Here is a 26,582-nt window from a genome sequence, read left to right as displayed (position 1 = left end):
AAAAGAAGAGGCATCAAAAAATGCCCTGGAAAAGATGGTAAACCTATACCAGATGAGATAGTGATGAAATATATTAGAGAGCATGAGGAGGCAAAAGAGAGAAGCTCGTAGATTGAATCAAACCGCACCAAAGAAAACAAGGGGAATAAAAGCCCCATCTAATCCCGATGTTGTAGTAGAAGACCACCCCTTCTTTTCCACAAATGAACCTGAAAGTGAACCACCCTTGACACACAAAAGAACAAAGGGGCCTTAAGAAACCGCATTTCAAAATGAGAGTAGAGACATTGCTGACCAAGATGTAGAAAGGTGCATTTGTGCAAATGGGTTGGCTTTTAATGATGTTTGCTCCCCATATTGGAAGCAAATGATAAAAAGTATTAATGAAGCTCCAAGAGGATATAAGGGCCTACATTATGAGAAGGTACGTGGAACATTATTGGACAAAGAGGTGAAGAGGGTTGAAGATGCATTGAAACCCACAAGGGATTCATGGGTTGAGACAGTGTTGACGTGTATTTTATACACAATCATACACAGAATAAAATACCCAAAGGCATCTTATCCTCTCTTGAATAAAGTCGCTAACTGCTGAAGATTTCGCAAGAAGGATCAGTTAGGATGACTCCAATGTTCTTGTAAGTAGGGTCTCTACGTGTGGATAAGCACCAGTGGTCGTTGTGATTTGCTGTGTCCTCAAGGGGCCTTACGTTGCCGAAGATTTTGCTAAACTAAACAAGCTTTCCAAAAAAATAACAAAAGGATAGGGTTGCAAGAGGTCTAATCTAGTCTAACCCTAAGAATAACTTGATGTGGACTATACTTGGTGAGATTCAACCAATTTCAACATTGCCATAAAGTAACAACTCAATTGAAATTGATGCGATCTTCTAAGGTAACAAATGATTTTTCAATACATCAGAGATCAAAGACACTGCCACGAAGGTACATATCCAAGATACAACAATGATTGAAGGTTAAGTGATTCAAGTATTCTCCAGTTGACCACGCAAGGCGTTCCTACAATCAGCAAGAAGCTAGTGGTTTGGAAAGCGAATCCTACCAAAGATCAAGTCCAACACTTTGTCCTTCGAATTAACACACTACTTTGATTGAGAATGTTTCAAGAAAAATGAACAACCATGAAGATAACCAAGAGAATTGCAACAAAACACCATAACTTCAATATTTCATTGATTCCAAAGTCATCATGTACAACAATTGTTTGAATTCTTTCCTCAAAACTCAATCTTGCTACAAAAGTAAATTGCTTCTAAACTCTAATCTCTCTAATACATCAATAATCTAATCTTCTTCTCACATCTAACTTCTAAAATGAAATGAAATGAGGGTATAAATAGCATCCTCAATTACAATGAATGGTCCAGATCGAAAAGCAGATCAATGGTCAAGATCATGACACCTAAACCCTAATTAGGGTTTTATTACAAAAGTTCCCCTTTTATTGCACAACATTAAATGCATAGCCAATTATTAAATTTGGCACGAAAATCTAGGAGACATAGACCAATGACAATTAAGGTGCCATGTCATCTATAACAACCTCTCATCTAGAATCTTATTCCCTTTCCAATGCTCCTTTTTAGCATATGCAATGAATCTTGATACGATTCCCTCGATCTCAGCAATTGGAATCTCGGGAAGATTCTTCATTCTTTTTTCCAAGTGGATGACCTGATCAAATGCATCTAGAAGAGCTGCGTCCCATGTAAGTTCAAGTTCCTTAGTCTTTTCAATCAGGAGCATGGTAGCAAACATCTAGTCCTGTTGCTCATCTGTGATATTGGCGTCCTTGCAAAAGATGACCTTAATCCTATCCTCCAATTCCTGCAAATCCACATCTGTCTCAACTTCGATCCTCTTGCCAAGAATGGTACGTAGTACCTCAAACACTCTGTCCTGGATCGGGTTGATCACCTCCTCAACATGACTGCATCTAGTACTGATGTCCTCAAAGAGAACTTCCTTCATCTGGAGTAAGGTTGACCACTGAAGTAAACTGTGAGGTCCTCCATCCATAATCTTTTCCTGTGCTAAGACCTTCCTCTATGTTTGTCTAATTACTTTCAAGACAGGAATGATAACATCCTTGGTATGAGCAAAAGCGGCCACTGTTATCATCAAGTTATGGATAATCTCAAGAACCTGAATAGCTCTATGAATAGTCTTCATCATCCTTGTTGTAAATTCTACAGCAACTGTATGAGATTTGTCCATCCAAGTACTCATACGCTGGACCATACTCCTGAATCTCTCCGCCTCACCAATTGATTGAAGGGGAAGTGCCTGTATGGGTGATCTTGCTGGATCCTGACGTCCTAAAGGCTGATTGAGATGGCTGAAATATGTTCTCCATGCACCGACCTCTCTCTGAAGCTTCCTATTCTTCTCCATTTCTTCCCTAAGCTTGTCCTTCAATGCCTCAAAGGAATCTGTGGCATCATCTAATGTCTGCTCGGCTGTGGATGGACCTAGCTCAAATGTCTCTATATCATATTCCTCTGCTAGGATCTCACCTTCGTACTTGTCTACTGCCGGTGTAGCTATCTGTAATTTTCTGGATCCAGTCTCATCTCTAATCATCTTGGACATCTTGGTAGCCTTTCTCTTCTCTGTCACTTCCTCGGAATGTCCAACAAGGCTCTCTAAATCAATCACATTGTCTTCGTCCTCGATCACAATCACCTTCGTTAATCTTTCCTTCAACCAATCTGGGATGGCTGATCTTGTCTCTTTGACCTGTATTTCCTTATGCAATATTTCTTCTTCTTTGTGAGGAGATGTTACTTCGTCATTATTCTTGTCTTCATGTAACTCATAATCTTGGAGAGATCCACTTGGTGACCCTTGAGGTACCTGTCCTTCTTTATCATTCTGAACCATCGACTCCATAGACTCTTCCACTTCAAGTGTCCTTTTCTCTTGTCGAGAAGATGTACCGGATGAACGATCTCGGCTGGCCTCTTGTTTCTTCTTGGAAGATTCTCTCTTTCCTCTTCGAGCCTCTTGGATGGAGATCGCCTTCACTTGCACTTCGAAGGTTGCCTTCATTTGCATTTCTGGGATTAGGATTACCTTCGCTTACACTAGCTCCACCCTCGGCTGGTTTCTCTTCCAAAGTGAAAGTCATAGCTATGCCTTGCTCTCTCAACTTCTGATGCTGCACATCAACCCATCTGCGAGTACAAGACAAGACTGGAGCCATCAAAGCATCTAGATCCGCGACCTCGGGCTCATTCCAATCTAACCTTATTGATTTGCTTTCTCGATCATAGGATGACTGGAGATGTCTGCCACTGTCCTGAGCTTGGTCGTCCACTCTGTAAATCTTGCATTTCCTGATGAAATCCAAAGGCAATCTAGAATGCATCTTTCTTTTCACTTCAAGATCGTCTAAGAGATTCATCATAAAATCTTCAATCTAAAACTCATGCTTAAACTTTCTACCGACTGTCTCCTCTATATATCCATGTGGATCAAAGCTTTCCCTCAAAGCAAAGAATGAAAAAGAATACAAAGCTAACTCCTTCTCTATGTCATCCATGGCTAAAGCATTAGGACATACCTCAACTGAATTGCCCAATACGATAGGTACTGGAACTCCATTTCCATGTCTGTGTCTGAATGCTTTCGCATAAGCTGCCAACTGTCTTGTTACCTCAAGTAACACTATTCTGTCTGTCGGATATCTCGGCAACATGTATGGAGGTGAAGGACATCCATGAACTCTGATATAAGTAAACTTCGAAAATTGGATAAACCAAGCACCGTACCTCTTTACTAGTTCCTGTGCATCCTGAGATAATCTGTTGTGAATCCCGCCTTGCAACGTCCTTGTGATGTTCATAGTGAAGGTATCATTAACTAACTTGTAGTTGCTTCCTGGCGGATGATGCAAGTGAACATAGGAATCACAAACTCTGACCTCGCCGGGTCCTCTTCCAATCACTCCTCTGTGAGGTAGTCCTGCGTACTCGAAGCTCCTGATCAAGGCATAGATGACGTATGAACTCATGTGGAAGGACTTGGTAGCTTTGAGTCTCCTCAACTGTACGTCCAAGCAATGGCTAATCATTCTAGCCCAATGAATTGTTCCTTTACCCTGAACTATCACCTGGATGAAGTAGAACATCCATTTTTCAAAGTAAAAAGCTTGAGGTGCACCTGTGACTCGGTTGAGCATTGTAATCAAATCTCTATACTCCTCCTGGAAATCAATCCTGTGTGGTGTGTTCGGTACCTTGCTCAGGCAAGGACGACTCTTGAGTAACCAGTTCTTGTTAATGATGCTTAGGCAAGCATCTGGATCATCTTCGTACATGGACCTGGCTCCTTCTATGCTCTTGTAAATCATATCTCTGTGCTCTGGAAGATGGAAAGCCTCACTTATAGCTTCCTCTGAAAGATAAGCTAAAGTGTTTCCTTCCTTGGACACGATCGTTCTGGATTGAGGATCATAATGACGAGCACACTCGATCATCAACTCATGACACTGTACTGCTGGAGGGAAGCTGGCTGCCTTAATGATGCCACTTTCAATTATCCTCCGGGCGACAGGTGATGGCTTGCCAATGTAAGGGACCTCTCGAAATTTCTTTGTACTGAAGTTGCCCAAGTTGGTATCTCCAATGTTGCTCCATTTAGACACGATCTTGGTCTCCACTTCTTCGGTCTTTTGATCTTCCTTCATGAGAGCAGGACGACTGGTGGATGCTCCCGCCTTCGGGGTCGCCATACCTACACAACATTTCATAATAAGAACTAGATTTTGCAATGCATAACATAGATTAGATTAAAGATTAATTTTAGGAAACTTCATGATAAGTCTTTGAGTTATCATTTCCTAAAAACGATTGAGCTACTGGAATAAAATTCAAAATTCAAAATTTGAAGCTATGACGATCAAAATTCAAAATTTAAAACAAGGGACCACATCGCCATACCTCGCTTGAGAGTTAACTCTAAAATGCAAAAAAAAGAAAATTCGCCTAGGCAACAATCGAAATTTGGTGACTTCAACGTGATCTCTCTCAAGCTATCAACTTCGCCACCTTTGGGATGCCTTTGACGTGATCTTTTAATGTCCTTGGCAAGTTTGCTCCATTTGAAACTAAGGTTCGCACTCCCTTTCAATGATACTTCGAACTATTTCCTTGGAATGGAAATTCGCTCCACTTGAATACCAATCGCACTTCTCCAAAATCGCATATGAAAGATGATAAAATGATAATGTGAAAATGAAAATTTTCACCCTCCTTTTATAAGCGCTCACCTCTCATTTACCTCTAGGCCGACTTTTATAATATAGCAATTAAAAACAAATTTTAAATAAAAAACAAGGCCGACTTTGTAAAATATATCCAAGCGCCATTTTTTTATTATATAAAATAATAATTAATTAATTAAATGCCATCGTTTTTTAATTAATAAACTCGATTTTTAAAAGGCAAAAAATTAATTAATTAATGTTTTAGCGCAATTTTTAAATGCTACTTAATTGAATTTTCAAACTTATCGATTTTTAGCATTTAATAAAAATTCAAAAAAATGTTTAGCACCAAAATTGGAGGAGGGAAAGATGCAAACCATTATCGCCCTGGTCCCTGACTGAGGGACAGGAGCGAATTACCATTTTGATCTTGATTCTTGTGCCTTCGACGTTTGAAACCATCATCTCCATGTTGAAAGTGGCATGTTTACAAGGAACTTCGAACTTGAGTGACTTGATTTTGTAAATGAATGCCTCCTGGGGTGATATCGCCCTGGTCCCTTGGTGAGGGATAGGAGCGATCTTGGTGTTTTCTCCTTGATCTTGCTTCTTTAACCACCAATCTTCATTATATGGCAAGTAATGATGGTATCTTTTCATTCCATGCTTGTTCTATTCGTTTTTAACAAGGCATTTTAGATGTTTAGATGGATTTTGCCCTGGTCCCTTGGTGAGGGACAGGAGCGATCCTTGTATCTTAGCCTAAATTTGTCGTTTTGTAACCTTTGTTCCTCGTTCATTGCCTTCCAAACGATATCCTTGATCTTATGTATCCTTGCCTTGTCATGATTTTGAAGGAAAATGAATGATCTTGTGAAAATCGCCCTGGTCCTTGACTGAAGGACAGGAGCGATATAATCTCCTTAGCTCAATTGATCACCTTTTGACGTTAGATTTCTTTGCATATCATCTTCTTAAGATACCTTTGATACTTTGCAACCGCGCATAACCTTGACTTGGCATGATTTTTGAAGGAATTGGCCAATATGGTAAATATCACCCTGGTCCCTGACTGAGGGACAGGAGCGAATTTGGGCATCCTGGGCTCATCCTTGTTCTTGCCAACTTGCAATCACTTTCACTATGAAGAATGAGGTCCTTTGATCTCTTTTGGCCACTTGAAACTTGATAAACCTTCAAAACTTAGGCCTTCATGAAGATTTCGCTCTGGTCCCTGGGAGGGGGACGGGAGCTACACTGAATTTCGCCCTGGTCCTTGACTGAAGGACAGGAGCGAACTTGGGCTTTTAGTGCAAAAATCTTCATCATATTAACTTGCAATTGTCTTTAAAGTGCAAAACAATGTCTTTTACTCCCTTTCAAACATTTAAAATGTGAATGGCAACTTAAATTTGGCCTCATTTGAAAATTTCGCTTTGGTCCCTGCCTGAGGGACAGGAGCGAATTTAGGCATTTTAGTGCAAATCCTTTATCTTTGGCGATCTTCATAACTTCGTTCTTCGTTAAGACGCTTCAAAACGTCCCTGCCACCTTACTTCTTGACTTGGAGTGATCTTAAACTTTGAAGAAAGGCAAATTAATCATCATTTCGCCCTGGTCCCTGGCTGAGGGACAGGAGCGAATTTTCATGTGCAAGCTCAATTACACTTTGCCAACCCCAAAATTTATCTTCAACGATCTTGTTGTGCATCCCTTCATTCATCTATGGCTTGGAATTCATTCAAACTTGGCGAGAAATTAACCTAAGGCAAAAATCGCTCTGGTCCCTGACTGAGGGACAGGAGCGCCTAGGCCAATTTGGAGTTCATTAGGTGTCTTGCAATCTTCAATATGTATTCAACGGGTTCATTTCACCTTCCTTTCTTGCCTCAAACCCAAAACTTGCTTGCCTTTTGCTCGAAACATGCCTCATGAGGAATTTCGCTCTGGTCCCTGGGAGAGGGACGGGAGCTACATTGAATTTCGCCCTAGTCCCTGACTGAGGGACAGGAGCGATTTTGGCATTTTGGTCCATTTCCCTTCACGAAGGCACTTCAAATTATATTCAATTGATAAAACATATCTCCTTTGATCTCTTCAAATCGTCAAGTTGTTTAAATCCTGCAAGGACAAGGCAATGTTTGGTTTTGAGCTCCGGTCCTCCACTGAGGGACAGGAGCGATTTTCACTCCTGGGGCATTTCCGTGCTCATGAAATTCTTCAAATTATATTCAACGGAAAGATCATGCCTCCCTTTACTACTTCCACTCGAATAATCATCTTGATCCTGCAGGGACAGTAAGATTTTTGAAAACGAGCTCCGGTCCTTCACTGAGGGACAGGAGCGATTTTGCTCCTACAGGCCAAAATATCATGATTTCGGGATTTTGATCACTTCACAAGGTAAAAACAAGTCATTTCCAATGCCCGGGATCAAATATCAAAATTTTCAAAATTTGGTCAAAATCGCTCAATTGGACAAAATTCGCAATTTCATCATTCACACTTATACAAAATTTAGACTCTTCATTCAAAATTCCAATTGAAAATAGACCAACTCACTTAGCCTCTGGCGAATTCACTTTATTCAAAATTGCATCCTACGAAAGGAAGCTCAAAAAAAAAGCTCTCAAGACTGACTGGACTTTGGCCTGAAAACGACAAAACAGAAACCCTAAGGCTTGACCCTAAATCCAGACAACTGACAAACTACCAAAACCCTAAAAAAGCAGAGCGAAAGGCGAGCAAAAACAAGCAAAAAGAGGGGGTCCCCATTTAAATGGGGCGATGTGTGAAATGGTCACAACAGACAGGTGTAACAATTGTTTTAGATGGGTTGAAAGATGCTAAAAATCGTCCCTTGATCAATGTCATAGTGGTGTCCCCTAAAGGAGCAATGTTTTTGAAAGCTATCGATTGTGACGGCCAAGTAAAAGATGGCCAATTTATTGCAAAAATTCTCATCTTCGTCATTGAGTCGGTGGGACCCTACAATGTTGTCCAAGTCATACCGCACAATGCAAGAAATTGTAGAGCTGCTAGTTTGTTGGTTGAGGAATGATATGGTCACATCTTTTCGACACCTTGTGCGGTCCATTCACTCAATCTTATGCTACAAAGGATTGGGACTAAAATAAAATGGATGCAAAGGCAGAGGACATCCAGATGTTCATCACAAACCACCATGTCTCAAGGGATTTTTAGATCCGTTTCGAATTTGGAGCTATTGAAGGTAAGTGAAATTACATTTTCTGATTTTTTTAATTTCAATGTTCATAATATCATTGTGTAAGCTATATTGTGTATTCTTCTTTAAAGTTTGGCTTTATTTTTTAATCATTTTGGCATTAATTTGTGTTATAGGTTGTTGAGACCCGTTTTGCATCAAACACAATCGTCTTAAGACGACTTGTGAAAGTTAGAGTAGCACTATGCAATATGGTGATCAACAACAATTGGACTATATGGAAGCAAAGTAGCAATGAAAGGGCAGAAAAAATTAGGGAAATGGTGGTATCTTGTTACATATCTCCTAAGTATCACTAAGTCCATTATGAGCATGATTCGTTATACCGAGATGGATAGGCCTTGCATTAGTGAGATTTATGATGGCATTGACTCAATGCTTGAAAAAATAAAGTTCACTATAAATGCAAAAAAGAATGACCTCAAGGAGAAATTCTTGTCTATAAATGCAATTATTGTAGAAAGGTGAAATAAGATGACCACTCCTTTGCATCTTCTTGCCTATGCCTTGACACCAAAGTACTATAGCAATCGGTTTCTTGATAAACCAAGAAGTATTCCACCATGGAGAGATCTAGAAGTATCTGATGGGTACAAGGCAGCATTTCTTAGACTATATCCTGATGATGATTTGCGAGATACTGTTACAAATGAGTTCATAGAATTCGCAAATGGGAATAGTTTAAGTGTTGATGCACTTCGTCATAGATCCAAGAAGGATGCTCATAGCTGGTGGTACTTTCACGATGCATGCTTCCAACACCTACAACCCCTCACTGTAAAAGTTTTATCACAAGTTAGTTTAATTAATTAAAATTTATCACAAGTTTATTTATAGGTTGCTAGTAATTTTTAATTTTAATTTTATTAACGTATAACTTTAATTGTTTACTTTGTCTTCATAGGTTGCGAGATCATCTGCTTTAGTTGCTATCAAAAAGAGCGGAGAATTTAGTATATGTGCATTCAAACCTACGTCTTCTTTCACACAAACAACGTGACTACACACAAGGGGAAACGAAGATGTGGGATATAGAGCCAGAGCATGTTGATTTGGATGCTCCCACTTCTCAGCTTATTGCATTGACACTTGATGACTCGGAGAGCGAGCAAAATTATAGTGCAAGTGCAAGTGGCATTGGCTCATCTAATGTCAATGTCAATGATGAGGAGGGGGAGGAGGAGGATGAATTAGCTAATCCATTTGATAATTAAACTTTATATTGTTGAAAGTTGAAACAATGATACTTGAATATTTTGTCATTTTGATATTAAACTTATGGTATGATCATGATGTTATGATTACAAGTTTGTGTTTGTTTTGTTGTTTATATGATGCTATGTGACATGCCAATCTTAATTCATGCTTATAGGCTGCACAAATATATATATATATATATATATATATATATATATATATATATATTTGTACTAACGAACCCAAACCCCTTTTCAAAATTTTGCCGTACCGGTTCTTTGAACCCGAATCGACAAGCTAGATAAAAAATGAGTTTGACAAACATTTGGGCATTGACTTGTTTATTTTTTGAGAGAATATTAGCATTTGGATTTGGAGACAAAAACCTCCATTTCTTGGTGAAAAGATGAAACCCCTCTCACTTCTCAACATATAAATTTGCTTGGAATGCTTATATCTAGTCAAGGAGGGCTAAAATAAGAGTTTTAATGACAACTACAACAGGTTATCATTCTGAAATTAAGATCTAGGCGAGAATTAGAGCATTTTCAGTGAAATTTGTGCACATTTGGGGCCAGTTGTACTTTCCCAGCTAGGTCGTACCATTCTAGAGATTCTATATCTCATTTGAGCTAAATACGCAATTTATTGGGGGAAAAGAGGTCAAATTTGGTGACTTCTCCTGGCAAGGTTTTGGAAATCAGTTTGGGTCCGCATTATTCTTCATCATTTGTTTTTGGTAATTCTTATAGGGACAAATAAAACACATTGGTGTTGTTAGTTCATCATGGAAGCACCTGTAGCATCATTTATTGCAATTCAGTCAAATAAATAAGCCTTGCTAGGCAAACTCAGGACCCCTGGTATGCTAGTTTGGCTTTGAATGTTAGTATTTATTTATTCTTTGAAATTATTGTTAGCTGCAAATAAATCAGAATTCTGCAATTTAGTTCCAATCAAAATTTCAGTTTGTAATTTGCATATTTTATCATTCTGCATCTCTCCAAACAAGCAAAAAACCAAAAAACACTCAAAATTGTCAAAAACTCCTAAAACATGCTCGCTGGTCAAAGACTCAAATTGCAACAAACCAATCAGATTTGAGCATGGTCCTAAACGACATCTTTGAAAATCAAAAGTTAGATGGGTAGTATTGGTTGAAATGTTTGTAGCCTAAAATTGATTTCTTGTTCTGGCCCCCTCAATTTTTTAATCTCAAACGCTCTTGGGTGCTTGTTCTGCATAAACATTGCACTAATTCTCTCTCCTGAAGTGTCACACCGTAACTGAAAAGGTTGAGAGAGATTAGGTATTGCAAGAACCGGACACTAGCTCATCAACTACTTAAACTGATCAAAACATTGTTGTGCTCGCTCTGTCCAAATGAAGTCCCCTTTCTTCGTCAAATCTATGAGAGGTGTTGTCCATTGTGAGAACCCCTTGACAAAACGTCTGTAAAAACCACAAAGCCCAAAGAATCCCCTAAGTTGGGTAAGATTCTTGGGTGGAGACCAATCAACAATAGCCCAAATTTTATCCATATAAACCCGGACCACCTCTGAGTTGATAATGTGCCCCAAGTAGAGCAACTTTGTCATCGAAGAAGATCAAAACAATCTTCCTCAACTGATGCTAAAAGACCCTCTTCATGCAAGACTAGAATGTGGCTGGTGTGTTGGGTAACCCAAAGGGCATAACCAAGAATTCAAAGTGTCCACAATGGCATCTGAAAGATGTCTTTTCCACATCCCCCTCTCTCATTTGTATCTAATGGTAACCAAATCTCAAATCTATCTTGGAGAAGTAACAATCTCCATGTAACTCATCAAATAACTTGTCAATACGAGGTATGGGGTATCGGTTCTTAATTGTCCTCTTATTCGAAGCACGGTAGTCAATGTACATGTGAAGAGTCCCATCTTTCTTTTTGACCAGTACAATTGTTGAAGCAAACGGACTCTTACTAGGCCGAATGTGATTCATCTCAAGCAACTCCTTAATTGTCTTCTCTATTTCATCCTTGAGTCGCTTAGGGTGCCTATATGGGGTGATGATGACTGGTTTGGCCCCTTCCTCCAACTCAATAATGTGCTCTATCCTCTTCTATGAAGGCCTACCAGGTGGTATGCCACTAAACACTTTATTGTGTTTAGTTAAGATTCTATGGATATCTAGAGGATACTCTCGCTTCTATTTCTCTCCTATTGTAGGTGATGTGACACACTCTATTGCCCACTCAATCTAATCATGCCTAAGCAACCTCTCCATCCTCCTCAAGGAAACCATGCATAAGCCACCATCTGACATCCCCCTCAATACATATTTCTTGTCGTTCACCTCAAACCTAAGTCACAAAGTTCAAATTTCAATTCGAGTTCAGCAACCATAAAATTCGAATGCAGTTCGGCAAAGGTAAAAATTCAAAAAAAAAAAAAAATCAACATTAAATCCGTATAATATAAAGTTATTTAGTTTTTATATATGTCATATATACAATAAATTATCAAAAGTAGTTTAAAATTGCTAAATAGGTGATATCATTGTAATAAGATAGACATAACTATAAAATATATTTAACAAAATATGTTTAAAATTACACAAAATTTATAATAGTTTAATCTTTTGAAAAAATAAAATAAACTAGAAACATTATAATACATATACGAAAAATAATATAGAAGGGAAAAAAATATCCTCATCTCCATGCATGAAATTCGGCAAATTATGTGATGGCCTCAAACCTCATCTCCATGCCCAAACCAATGTCCATCTCACCAATACCCACTACATAATAGTCCGCCTAAAAGACATAATCATTAAGTTGTAAAGTCAAGCTAAGGATGCTCCTAATACATGCGACAGTGAAACCATTGGTTATCTTCACTCAGAATCTCTCAATCTCCTCGGCCTTAAGTCCTCTCTTGGCCACCAACTCCATGGATCCTGAAAGATCCCTCACATTGAATACTAGACAGTTGTGACATAGGCCTATCATCCTCTTGCCCTTTCAATGAACCCTCAGAAGCATTCTCTGCTTCGTTGTCACATGTTTCAAGGTGTTGATCTGAATTTTCAGAATTTCTATCATCAGCTGAATAATATTCCATTTTGTTAGCCTTCCCTTTTGAAGGGCATTTGTGTTTAGGATCCCATGGCTCCTTGCACTTGAAACATAGTTTCTTACGTCTCAAGTGATTTAATATCTCATCATCATTGTTTTTGGAAAGGCTTCCTTTGCTAATCTATGGTCTTATGAAAAGGTTTTTTATCCTTACTACTAGAAAAAGGTTTTGATGAAAACTTACTCCTTCAGTCAGCAAATTCCACGCTACGGGCCTATTAGAATATTTAATTATATTTTAGTCACCTATATTTAGTTCCTTGTTTAATGGTCATTTATCTTTTTCTTTTTAGTTAATTAGCTTTTAAGCTTTATTTAGTGTTTAGCTTTTTAGTAATTCACTTGAAACGACTTGTTCTTAATTTAGAACGTCGTCTTGTAATCTCTATATATACGCTTGTATATTGTTGAATAGATTATGCGATTATTGAATCATTCATTCAATTTATTTTTCATGGTATCAGAGCGGGACGATGGGATTCTTTAAAGTTTGGCGATTTTTTAAATAAAAATTCATGGCCTTCTTCCTGGAATTTTATAAAAAACGATTTTGCTTTTTTTAAGGCTTTTTGAGGGTTTCGAGAATTTCTGGTTCGTGGGCGAATTTCTGTGTGTTGGGCAGCAATTCATGTTTTTTTGAAGGTTCTTGAGATTTTCGGGCCTGCAACCTGGAGGATTTTTTTTGCAGATTGAAAATTTTCCTAAGGTTTCTGCAATTTTCGACTAAGGTTTTGACACTTTAGTTCAAGTCGAAATTTTATTTTGGTTGCAGATTCTTGGTGGGTTTTTCGAGACCTCAACTGGGTCGTCGTTGAATTTTTTTGGGTGCCTCGATTTTTGAGCCGTCGAATTTGCATTCTAATTTTAGATTCTTGGTGGATTTTTTCAAGAGCTTTTCTGGGTTGGTCTTAGATTTTTTTGGGTGCCTCGTTTTCCGTGCCTCAAATTTTGTTCCGACGAATTTGCCTTGGAATTTAAAAATAGTCCACAATTTCTGCTAATTCTGTGGACATCGAGAAATTTGGTGTTGTTTGGGCACCGTTTATGCTTTTTTAAGTTTGCAGATTTTTTTTAATTTATGGGTTTCTTCCAAACCTCAAACTTCGTGCCTTAGAATTCATGCCAAAATTCCTCTCCAGACTTTCAGATTTTTTGTTTAGTTGCTTCTATTCTGATTTTTGAATCAAATTCTTCTGTCTCATGCTTTCACTAGGTTGATCTCGTTCAATCTCCATTTTCGTGATGGCATCTTTGACCAACATCATGTTGGAACATTGTCAAAAGTTCAACAGCCGCCACAACACCTGGAAACAGTGCATGTTCACGATATCTGAATATCGTTACCTTAATTAGATTGATTTAGGTCAGACCTCGTCCTACAGGTCCCAGGATTTTCACATTTTTTTCCTCAAAAATTGTTCACAGGGTTTAAATTTTTTTCCTTACAAATTATTATCTGTTATTTGCAAAGCTTGCGTGGGTTTTCTGATTTTTCTCCACAAAAAATCATGGGAGGGTTTTGCTTGATTTTTCCTCAAAAATCAAAGTGTGTTGTTTTACCACGTGATGTCTGCTATTTTGCCACGTGAGGTTTGTTGTTTTACCATGTGATTTCTGGTATTTTACCACGTGATGTTGTCTGGTATTTTCTTGCATGATGTCTGATGTTTTATCGTCTGATGTTTGGTGCCTTACCACGTGGTGTTTTGGGTCTTGCCATGCAAAGTTTCAGGGTTTTGTTCAATTTTTTCCACAAAAATCGTTTCAAGGGTTTTTACCATTTTTTTTCCACAAAAATGATGATTTGTATCTTCAGTTTTGGAGGGTTTGCCGATTTTCCTCAAAATCATGGTTTCAAGTTTCAATTTGGTTACCCAACGTCAAGTTGGATGGATTTTGGCATTCTTGGTCATTAACACTTTTTAGATCCAAGGAGGGTCTCCACCGCGGCAAAGTGTTATTTTCATTTGTGATCAAAAGATCTGCAGTGTCTTCTATAGGGTAGTTAGTAGATATAATGACCATTAAGGGAGGGTATTAGAATATTTAATTGTATTTTAGTCACCTATATTTAGTTCCTTGTTTAATGGTCATTTAGCTTTTTCTTTTTAGTTAATTAGCTTTTAAGCTTTATTTAGCATTTAGCTTTTTAGTAATTCACTTTAAACGACTTGTTTTTAATTTAGAACGTCGTCTTGTAATCTCTATATATCCGCTTGTATATTGTTGAATAGATTATCCGATTATTGAATCATTCATTCAATTTATTTTTCAGGGCCTTGTTCATGGCATCCTATAAAAGCGGGTGGATCAAAGGCCTTAAGCCATCCACATTAGGGCTCGGTAAGTCCCTCAATGAAAAATACCACTAACCGCCTCTCTGAGATGTTGGACACCATCACTAACAACCTCTAAAAATCAGTAATGTAAATCTCCAAGGATCCATATTGCTTGAACTATGCAAGCTCTCTAAAATACATCTTTGGGTCCTTGTCAAAATGATCGATGAGTTTATTTGTGAACTCATCATAAGAGGTACTCAAGTGATGTCCCAAAGTAATCAAATCGTGGTACCACCACTCCTGAGCCACACGATCCAAATGCAAGGTAGTGAACTTATTCGCCTCCTCCTCTATCATAGGTCTCAAGGACAAATAATTATCGAGCTTTTGCACCCAAGCCTGTGTTGTACACCGATTCACTCCATCATAGTGAGGCAAAGTCAACTTGCCCACAACCTATTGAAAATCACTCTAGCCATATGAAGCCTTGTACTCTGCTCTACCAACTGAATTTGCCTTGTGTTTCTTAGTCTTATAAACTGATCAAGGGTCAGTAACTCCCTAACCTTTAGTGGCAAAGTCATATATTTTGTGTAATAATGTCGAACTTCCTCGGGTGCAGAGATCTGTAGCTCAAGCCCTCGGCCTTATTGAGTGGGTGTTCCCCTCACTAGGAAGAAAAGTAGGCTGTAAGGGTCTCACAATTGAATTGGTCATAGAGCGCTCTCCAAATCCACTATTATGTCCATTGTCTCCCCGTGTCCAGCTAGTTTCACCATTATGAGTTGTATGTTGAGATTGGTCATGTTGCAACGGGCACTACTTGGACATTTGTTCCAACAATTGAGACAACATATCCATCATGAAAACAAATTTCCTCTCAATCCTAGTGTTAAGGTTGATTGACCTAGCCTTTCCTTTTTACTTTTTTGCCATGGTACTTGTACTGCCCTCACAGTCACTAGACTCTTTCTTGTGAATCCCAATAATACCAGAAGCTATCTCATCCTCTGAAACCGGTGGTGGTTGCCACTGGACGTGGTACTCTTTGATATATGTTTGAAAATCTTTGCCACTCATCAAAGGGTTTTTGTTCACAAGATGGCAGGAAATATGTGCTCTGATACCACTGTGGTGATCCACCCCTAGATCACATATGCTGGTCTGATATTTTTTGGGTTGTCTGATTTTTGTTGTGTTTTCTGATTTTTTTGTTTTGGTAGTTTTCTATTTTTTATGTTTTTTCTTGAGTTTTTGAGGACAAATGAAGTGCAATAACTAAAAAGAATGATGGAAATTAAAACTATTGAATTATATAACAGTAAAGACAATTTTATTGACTTTATTTAGCAACAAGAGTCAATTAAATACCCCAAAAATCAGCTACAGGTCTGCTATAATAGTCTGATCTGCCCTTGATGAAGAATCAAACCCTTCGATGGCTGAAAAGGATGATTCCCTGAAATGTATCTGCCTGATTTGTTGGCCCAACTAGTATGGCCTAATTTGACTGTTATTCCAGTCACAATCAGCGTACAAACCCTACCCAAGCTGCAAATAACACTCCTGCAATAACTCATGAAAAACGGTAACGGAAGAAGATAGATAAGCCACCGACATCCACCTAGAAGACTCACCGACAACCACCATAGCAATCGGAAAAGCCAAAAATAATATTGAAAGAAACAGATGCCAAAGAAGCGGTAAAGAGGTAATTGAAATCACCAAGACGGAGACAAATAGAAGGTAGCCATATGAAATAAATAGGAGACATTGAAAGAAAGGAGATATGCATCTTTAGATCTCTTTTGCAGCTATAATCTTCAACACTCCCTCTTAGCAAGAGAGAGATCTTCGTTTTGTCATCTCATGACAGATACATATAGCTGCAACCAAAGAAAGTCAACAGAGTCTCATCACAGATTTTATTCAATCAAATTGTTATCTCAACATAACAATATTCACCATAGCTACTCCTAGAGGGTGAATGAAAACAGAAATAAAAAACATAATGTCATACACATGACTTCCACCATAGCTACTCCCAAAGGGTGGATCAAGCGATTTCACCTCAAACTTCTCTCGCAGACAAGAACTCATTAATCAAGGAATTTCACCTCAAACTTCTCTCGCAGAGAAGACTCATTTATCAAGCGATTTCACCTCGAACTTCTCTCACAGAGAAGAACTCATTAATCAAGAGATTTAACCTCGAACTTCTCTCACAGAGAAAAACTCATTAATAATAAGCAAAGAATCAATAAAGTTGAGACTCTCTCTTAGCAAGAGCTTCATTCTCCACAATGCCAAGCTTATCTCGAAAGTAACAAAACTTCACCCTCAAAAGTGCAAAGGTTTCTTTGAAATCTATACTTTCCTTTTGGGAAAAACCTCTAGCTACAAATCTAGCCTTGTACTTTTCTATACTCCCATTAGTTGCATGTTTGATTTTGAACAGCCACTTAGAAGAAACCACAGATTTGTTTTTAGGCCTTGGAACAATGTCCCATTCATCATTTTTCATAATAGATTGATATTCCTCTATCATGGCATCCTTCCACACTTGCTGATTTAAAGCCACTTAGAAGAAACCTTTGGCTACAAATCTGGCCTTGTACTTTTATATACTCCCCTCAGCTACATGTTTGATTTTGAACAGCCACTTAGAAGAAACTCCAAATTTGTTTTTAGGCCTTGGAACAATGTCCCATACATCATTTTTCATAATAGATTGATATTCCTCTATCATGGCATCCTTCCACACTTGTTGATTTAAAGCCTCTTCAACATCTGAAGGCTCGGATGCTAAGATATGACTCATGAAAGATACGTAACCAACAAACTTGTGAGGTCTTTTGCTTTCTCTGAATGTACCACGAGGGGCTGATATTTTTCAGCATCTTCCATAGTATGTTTAGCCCACAAAGGTCTTTTCTTGTTAGTTGAACTAATACTGGGACCTGTTGATGTAACTATAGAGTCAACTAGATCAATTGGATCAGCTGAATCAATAGGATCTTTTAAATCTGTAAACTCCTTCTGAATGTCTAAAGATGGATTCAGATCAGCTGTTTCTAAATCTTGAGGGTGCCCAAAATCTTCTTTATCAGCTTCTATGCTAGATTCTTTGAATTTCATGCAAGCTACATCTTCATCAAAAGAAACATCCTTGCTGATCTCAATCTGTTTTTGTCCAGGAATGCAAATTCCATATGCTTTTGAAGAATCACTATAATTAACAAAGATGCCTTTCTTGCCTGAAGGTTCTAATTTAGATCTTTTCTCTTTAGGAACATGGATATAAACAGGGCATCCAAAGATTTTGAAATAACTTACATTTGGTTTGACACCTATAAAGGCTTCTTCTGGAGTCAAGTTGTTTAGAATCTGATGAAGACTACGATTCTAAATGTGAACTGCTATCCTGCAAACCTCGGCCCAAAGAAATGTTTGAAGACTTTGGTCATGAATCATAGCCTTTGTTGCTTCAACAGTTGTCCTATTCTTCCTTTCAGCCACACCGTTTTGTTGAGGATTATAAGGGACACAAAACTCCCTCTTAATCCCAACTTCAACACAAAAGTTATGAAAAACACCAGAAACATATTCTCCTCCATTATCAAATCTAGGAATTTTTATTTTCTTGCTAGATAAATTTTCAACTAGAGTTTTGAACTCTTTAAATCTGGACATCACTTCATCAGACTCTTTAGACTTAAGAAAGTAAATCTAGTATTAACGTGAAAAATCATCAATGAAGGTGACATAATACCAAAAACCACTAAGAGAAGCAACTGACATAGGTCCACATAAATCAGAATGAATTAGTTCTAGAGCATCCTTTGCCCTACTTTCACTACTATGAAAAGTGCTCTTAATGTTCTTACCTAAAGCACATGCCTTGCAAACATCTTCATGATTTTGAATCAGCTTTGGAAGATCATTGATAACCTTCTCCATTGCAAACAAAGTTTTGAAATTCAAATGACCAAATCTCTTATGCCACAGCTCACATGAACTTGAGGAATCATGCGCTAAGACTTGAATGGCATGAGCTGAAAGTTTATAAAGACTATCATGACGAACACCAATAACATGCTCTGATTGAATACTTGAGTTCTTCCATGCAAGTACTTTTCCATCAACAAAAGCAACATAATAACCTTTGTCTTCTAATGCAGAAATAGAAATCAGATTCCTCTTAATACCAGGAACAAATACCAGAGTCCAACTGAAAAGAAGTAGAACCACCACAATTCACATGTTGAGACATGGACCAGCTAGGACTCAAACCTAGGACCTTCCATACGTTGCTGGAATGCTCTACCACTGAGCTGCTGGCCCCTCTTGGACCAGTCCATCGTCGGTCCGGATGTGGCTTATTTCCAACACCAACACCCCCCCTTAAGCCACACCTCTCGTGTGCTTGGGCTCCTAGCCTGGACCTAGCTCTGATACCATGTTGAGACATGGACCAGCTAGGACTCGAACCTAGGACCTTCCATAAGCTGCTGGAGTGCTCAACCACCGTGCTACTGGCCCCTCTTGGACCAGTCCATCGTCGGTCCGGATGTGGCTTATTTCCAACACCAACATCACAGAATAGCATGCATCATCACCAATAATAACTTGAAGATGAGAGTCTTTTGCTTTCAAGTTAGAAAGGTGTTCATGATAACCAGTGATATGACGAGATGCTCCACTATCTATCAACCACATATCACTGTTCGTAGGAATATTACTAGAAAGTGCACAAATAAATAAGAATCCTTCAGAATTTTCATTTGACTCTCTTTGAGGAGAAGGATTCTCAACATTTGCAGCACTTGCTTGAGTCTTAGATTTTGAAACACAATCACGAGCAAAGTGACCAAATTTGTCACACCTAAAACACTGAATTCTAGAAAGGTCCTTCCACTTTTTCTTGGCAACAGGGGCTGACTCATCATTCTTGTCTTTGAATCTTTTGAAGTTACCTTTCTTTCCTTTCCCCTTAGATGCATGCACAACAAGCACATGATCATCTTCACGATGAGATTTGAGACCATGACCTCTTGCTTCTTGTCTGCATTCTTCCTGAATGCAATCTACCCTCAACCTATCAAATTTAGGAAGATCATCTCTTCCACTAATGCCTTGAATGAACGATTCCCAGGAGATGGGAAGTCCATTCATAGCTAACATAACCAAGTCTTTATCAGCAAAAGTATCTCCAATTGCACTGAGCTGATCTTTTAACTTAGAAATCTTCATGAAATAAGAACTAACAGATTCTTCTCTAGACATTTTCACATGCAGCAGTTGACGCCTAAGGGCTAAAGCTCTACTGGTATTGTTGAATTCATAAAGATCCTTTAGAGTCTGAAAAATTTCCTTAGCTAAATCCAACTTAGAGATGATAGGCACCGGATGATCCTTAATAGAGTCAATCAAAATTTTCTTAGCCATGGTCTTGGTCTTTCTCCATTGAACTTTCTTTGCATCAGCAAAAGGTTCTTCTACATCTTTCGAGACATAGTCAAGGAGATCATTCTCTTCTAGAGTTATCAAAATTCTAAATTTCCAAGAAGAGAAATTTGACGAACCATCTAGCCTATCTTCTACTTTCAATCCGTTCACCATAATGAATGACTTAGGCAAACAACTGAGAGAAATAAAGAACTTAAAATTCTGGTTCTGGATTGATCTTCTAGACCCGCTTTGATACCATGTTAAACTTGAACCAGAATATAAGAACAAACTGAGAACAGAAACTAAGAGAAACAAAAATACACAAGTCCTTATCCTGGGAAAACACTCCACCTGAGGGTGAAAAAACCCAGCCCGCAAAAGTAATCTCTTTATTGAAAACTTCAAATGATCAATACATATATAGAAAGCTTCAATTGACTATCACAAAGTCAGAATCACTTTCTTATCAGATACAACTCCTTGACAAAATGATAACTAATGATATACACATCAATTGTTCTCCATAAAACAATGAATGCCAAAAATCTCAGAATTCGGACTTAGCAAAATACTGAAAAGCATAACACGTGACTGAAGATTAAGTATACAAATAACTATCCACCACCTGCACGAAACAGAAATACATATATATTGCCGAAAGAGAGAGCCCACAACATCAACAAGAACACACACACACACACACACATATATTTTGTACAGAATGCATAAACTTTTAGGAGGCGTCGATACAAGAAGCTATCATGGAAATGCCAAGAGACATTCTCGCCAAAGAACCGGTTACACTCTGGCAATAACCCATGAAAAAAGGTAACGGAAGAAGATAGATGAGCCACCGACATCCACCTTTAAGACTCACCGACACCCACCATAGCAATCAGAAAAGCCAAAAATAATATTGAAAGAAACGGATGCCAAAGAAGCGGTAAAGAGGTAACTGAAATCACCAAGACGGAGACAAATAGAAGGTAGCCATATGAAATAAATAGGAGATATGCATCTTTAGATCTCTTTCGCAGCTATAATCTTCAACATATCTTAGATGTGAAAATTCTGCCAAACTCTAGATGGCCTACTTTTACTACTTACATATACAATACTCTAAAGCATTTGTTACCGTTTACCTACCTAGCAGAAAACTTTTCGAATGTTATTATTTGGCAAACTTGTTTATCTAAGATCTTTTTCATATATCCTCTCGAGTCAATTTTTTGAGGGTGACATGCTAAAGCTACGAAATTACTGTATCCCTCAATCACTCAGTCGCAATAATTTCTTAAATTTGGAAGTCATTTGAGGTCTCTGATGTTGATTTTTATTGACCTTTTCCTTGTGTCTGATTAATTAATGTTTAAGAGTTTATTGATGATATTGGGATCAACAAGAAGGTAGGGAAAGGGTGAGAGAAAATCTACACATTCCACCATAAAGGGCCTGAAAATTTCAAAATAGGTCAAGATTACATTACATTAAGCACAGGAAAGTTAGCCAATGAGGTACATGAATATTGTTAGTAAAGCAATTAAAAGAAATACTTGTTCTATATTGTAATTTGGAAGTACTTACAGCACCACCCTTCCAGACGATTGTCAGTGGGTCTGTTCTAAGCTGCAATACCTAGCAAACAATTCAATAGAAACTGCACATCAGTAAATTGAAATCTGTAAAGATCGTGTCTACCGTTAAGGAAGTTAAAATTGATCTTATTGTCTTATATTTGAGATACAAAGTTTATGTAGACTTACCCACAAAGCTATCAAATAAATATTTTGTCCAATAGAGCCTTCAGAGATCTACTGAAAGAATTCTCACAGAACTCATTTACAAAAAAGAATAATAACTAGAGAGAAAAAATAAAAGAACCGTTACACAATTAATTATCAAAATAAGATAGATATTATGTCCATACGAAAATTTGAACTAGAACATTTGAGTTCAGTTATTAGTTGCTCGGTCAAACTTCTTTAACAGAATTCTATGTAAAAGAATGCTTGGAGTGATATGTCAATTCCCTCGACCTGCTGCATTAATTTAATGTCAGACATTTTACAACTTTCTGAATCAAATGTCCTTGTTTTTGCTGAAAGAGAATACATAAATTAATATTTGAAATACCTTGTTAAAGTTTTGTGAAACAGAAAAGCATTTATTGGAGCCTAAAACTCTATTTATACTGTTAAATTTCTTGTCACCTTTTGGAGGTTTTACAAGGATTTAGATGGTTTCAACACACTTCTTATCAAATTCTATCATTGATTACTAAGGTTCAAATCAATTGAATTATAACAATGCAGATCATTCTTCTAGAGCTGTGGAAAATCAATGCCAATATGCTAATAGAACAAAATGATTTTGAAATGGTAAGTAAGCTTGGCAAGAGCCACCTAATAGTACAGAGTGCTCTCATTATGGTGGAAGTAAAGCAACCACAAGGCTTCTGAAAGTCATGTTCCATTAAAGGATTTAAGAGTAATGATTTAACTTTAAAGTACTGCTACACATAATTCTTTTGATAAAAAGTAGAAGGAAAGATGCTTAAATTCCTTATCAAGAAAGTTCTAATGTTGCAAAAATCAAACAATCAAGAATTTTGCATCAGCAGCAGTGATTTACAGACCACAATGAACAAGAAAAGAAAATGCCTATGTTTTAAGGAATTCCATAGCTGTATACAAAATAATGTACAATGCAATTCACTCTGTCCAGCAAAGAATATTTGTAAAACTCTCCTTATGTGTTTCTATGAGGAGGGTGCTGGAAAATGATGACCAAGTAAAAGATATAATTTTAAGCTGGAGAGGCTTATGAAACATTCGCCATGGTAATTAGGATGCCAGCATTCAAATATCAGCAATGGAAATTATGCATTGATTGCAGTAACATCTAAATAATGTGTGGTTTCCACCTAATTCTAGGGTGTAATGTCCCCAAATTTGGCAAAATAAATAAATTAAATTAATTATTCTAAAGTTGTCCAAATAAATTAAAAAATTAAAAGGATGACTTTATTTTAATTAATTTAATTAAAAAGTGACTAAAATAAAGTTATATTATAAAGTCACTTTATTTAATAAGTTCTCCAACCTATTCTAGAAGATACATCAAGAGGAAGAAAATGGAAAATTCTAGAAGGCTCATCAAATTATTATAAAAGGAGATTTTGGAAGTGTTTCAGGCATGTTCAGAAGGTCATGAATTTTGATTTGATGAATTTGTCAAATGCTTTGCATTGGCTGAATCTGTGAGGACGCAAACCTTCAGCAGATTGACATAAGGGCTGGACAAAACCCTAGTTCTTCTAAGGAGTGGATTCACGACAGAGTTCACAGCTGGACCAAATTTGTGAAGTATCTGTATGAGACAAATTCGCAGAAGTGGATTTTATTCAGAAATAAATAAATGAATATTTATCAGATGAAAATATTCATGGGGGACAGCTAAATATTTGAGGTAAATAATATTGCTATTGTCTGAAGTTCTACGCACCTTCAATATTAGCGATTGTGTTGGTAAAGCCGTGAATTTCATTATTTAGCCAGAGCTATTATAAGGTGCAAATTATTTATTTTGCCGTTTGCCTAAGGTTTGAATATGGTATATCTGCCATGGGTGAATATTAGCGCATTGATGGTATAGAGTCCTGGCTCGATATTATTATGGGTCCCGATTATTATATAGATTCTTTATTAAAAGATTGGCGATTGATACTTGGAGCTAGGAATTGGTTAGTATTTGATGTGGCAACCATAAATAATATTTCCAGCGACACAAAGTCGGACATTAGGGAAATATATATATATATATATTATATATATTGATAATCATTGAAGGGAAATCAAATACATCGAAGGCTGCCATCCTTATATTGCTGGGTGATTAATGTTAATGTTGCTTGGTATTCGACAGCATACCTCTCCGTACCGCAATGGAGTGAATGAGTTAGGTCCCCTTAATGCTCTGCTATTCCTGAATCGTTGCCATTCAGGAACAGACCACAAATACACAGGAAGTTGCATTGTGGACACAAGGCAAGGACAAGTGATCACAGGGAAATATTGCATCAGCTGATTGAAGAGTTCAACATCAGATTGGAGGGTTCAGCATCGAACTACCATAGCATCTACGGGTAAAGGCTTGAAGCATTGATTTTGGATTGCTATTGTGTAATGGAATGCTTAGCGCTTTCCAACACAAGCATTATACTCTTTCCCTACCTTGCATCGACCCCACTGCATATTCTACCAATCAAGTAAAAAGGTCAGTGAGTTTGTAATTGCCATATCATTTGATCTGTATGATTTTGTGTACAAGTTTTGCATGGCATACGTGTAAATCAAAAGCAAACATAGACAGTGAAATGCATATGACAAACAAACTCAGAACTGATTGCGTCCACCTGTGAAAATTGAGGTGCAATTTGTTCTACTCTTGCCAAGTCTTGTTGTTTCTCTGTGTACTTCTAAGGAGGTGTTAATAACAAAATCATTGATAGTACCAGGTCTGAACAGTTAATGATTGTAGTGTAACTTCTGGTAAGCATTGTGAATCCATTAAAGCTATCATCATAAATGTTCCCTTTGCTAAACAACATCATCCCCTCTTGAAACTGAAACAAATTACACCTTCATGACAAGTGTTTGACGAAAAGCATTACGGAGAAACAGTAAAAACTTGGTGAAGAATAGCTGGGGGAATCTTACATAGGGGCAATTGCTTGTCCTAACGAATTACAAAATCTCAATATTCTGACCTCTACACAACTTAGAAAAGTGTTGATCCTATCCAATTGAACACTATTGAAAGAGTTGAACAATTAGTTGTTCCGGAAACATATCGGCCAAGTATGTAACTGTCCTAAAACAAAGTATCTGTTATCCGAACAGCAAAGTAACAAACTTAGAAAGAGATAATAAATGAAAAGGAGTGTCAGTCCACAGGGTTATGACATGGTGGCAAGTTTGAGTATGCGACAACAATGACCTGAAGAGCACACGGTTATACTGAGAGGGGGGGGAGGGATGAATCAGTATAACAACAAAATTTCACCGACTTAAACTTTTTCAATTTCAATCATGAGTATATAACTTATCTCATAAACATATTCATTGCATCCAAATATTCATATGAGATCTAACAAATAAGAACACAAGTAGAACACAAGATATATACGTGGAAACCATTACGGGAGAAAACCACGGTAAATCAATGCTTTTATATATTTCTTCTTTTACAATATTTCGTAGGCACCAACCTCTAACTCTGTTTGTGAGCACCAACCCACTGGAAGCACCAACTCCCAAATCTGATTTTGTGAGCACCAACCCACTGGAAGCACCAACTCCCTAATCCAGAATTAGTGAGCACCAACCCACTTCATATAAATCTGAATTTCCACCTTTACAATGTTGCTATAACAACGGATGATGGACAATTTGATCTTCTCAAATCTGCTGTGATGAATATATTATATTACTAATCAGTCACATAAATCTGATCACAATCTCCTCATAACTCTGTCATAAATATGTTCTCAAACTGCACATATATATCTGCTCAGAAGTCTTCTTTATCTCTGCATGAAATGCTGCATAATCCTCCCACTATATCTGCATACACTTCTCTTCTATCATCATCAATATGTCTTCTGTCTTCATATGCAAATCTGTATGTCTGATTGATATTTCAAACATCTCATAATCCTCTTCTAAAACTGGTACATCTTCATTTACAACCTTCCCATAATCAGGTACACAAAAATAATTATCTTCAAAAATGTGTACATACACAGCCACTCACATACTTTTCTCACACGTTCACCACACACCTGCACATAAAGGTCTTCTTTTATTTTTTACACACACTCACAGCTTCAACATAATTCACACAGCACACCCTTGTGTCTGATTATATTTCCAGAATTACACACCACAGACTCTAAACACTTTTCTCGCATTATGCATACTAATAATGATCTCAGATCCATCTTTTTATAACCAAAAGACACACCTTAAACTTCTTCCAAGGGACACACCCATT

General features: G+C 37.6%; 1 protein-coding gene across 1 annotated transcript in view; it reads right to left on the bottom strand.

Moving 5' to 3' along the window:
* Nucleotides 1-26,582, bottom strand: part of LOC131034409 (actin-related protein 9) — a 217,233-nt gene that overhangs the window by 11,352 nt on the left and 179,299 nt on the right. The window contains exon 19 of the mRNA XM_057965876.2: nt 22,113-22,163. Within this exon, the coding sequence (XP_057821859.2) occupies nt 22,113-22,163 (51 nt within the window). The remainder of the gene's footprint in view (nt 1-22,112; nt 22,164-26,582) is intronic.

This window comes from Cryptomeria japonica, chromosome 8 (genome assembly GCF_030272615.1).
Source record: "Cryptomeria japonica chromosome 8, Sugi_1.0, whole genome shotgun sequence".
Classification (NCBI taxonomy): Eukaryota; Viridiplantae; Streptophyta; class Pinopsida; order Cupressales; family Cupressaceae; genus Cryptomeria; species Cryptomeria japonica.
The sequence above is the reverse complement of the archived record's forward strand: the minus strand, read 5'-3'. Positions and strand labels throughout refer to the sequence as shown.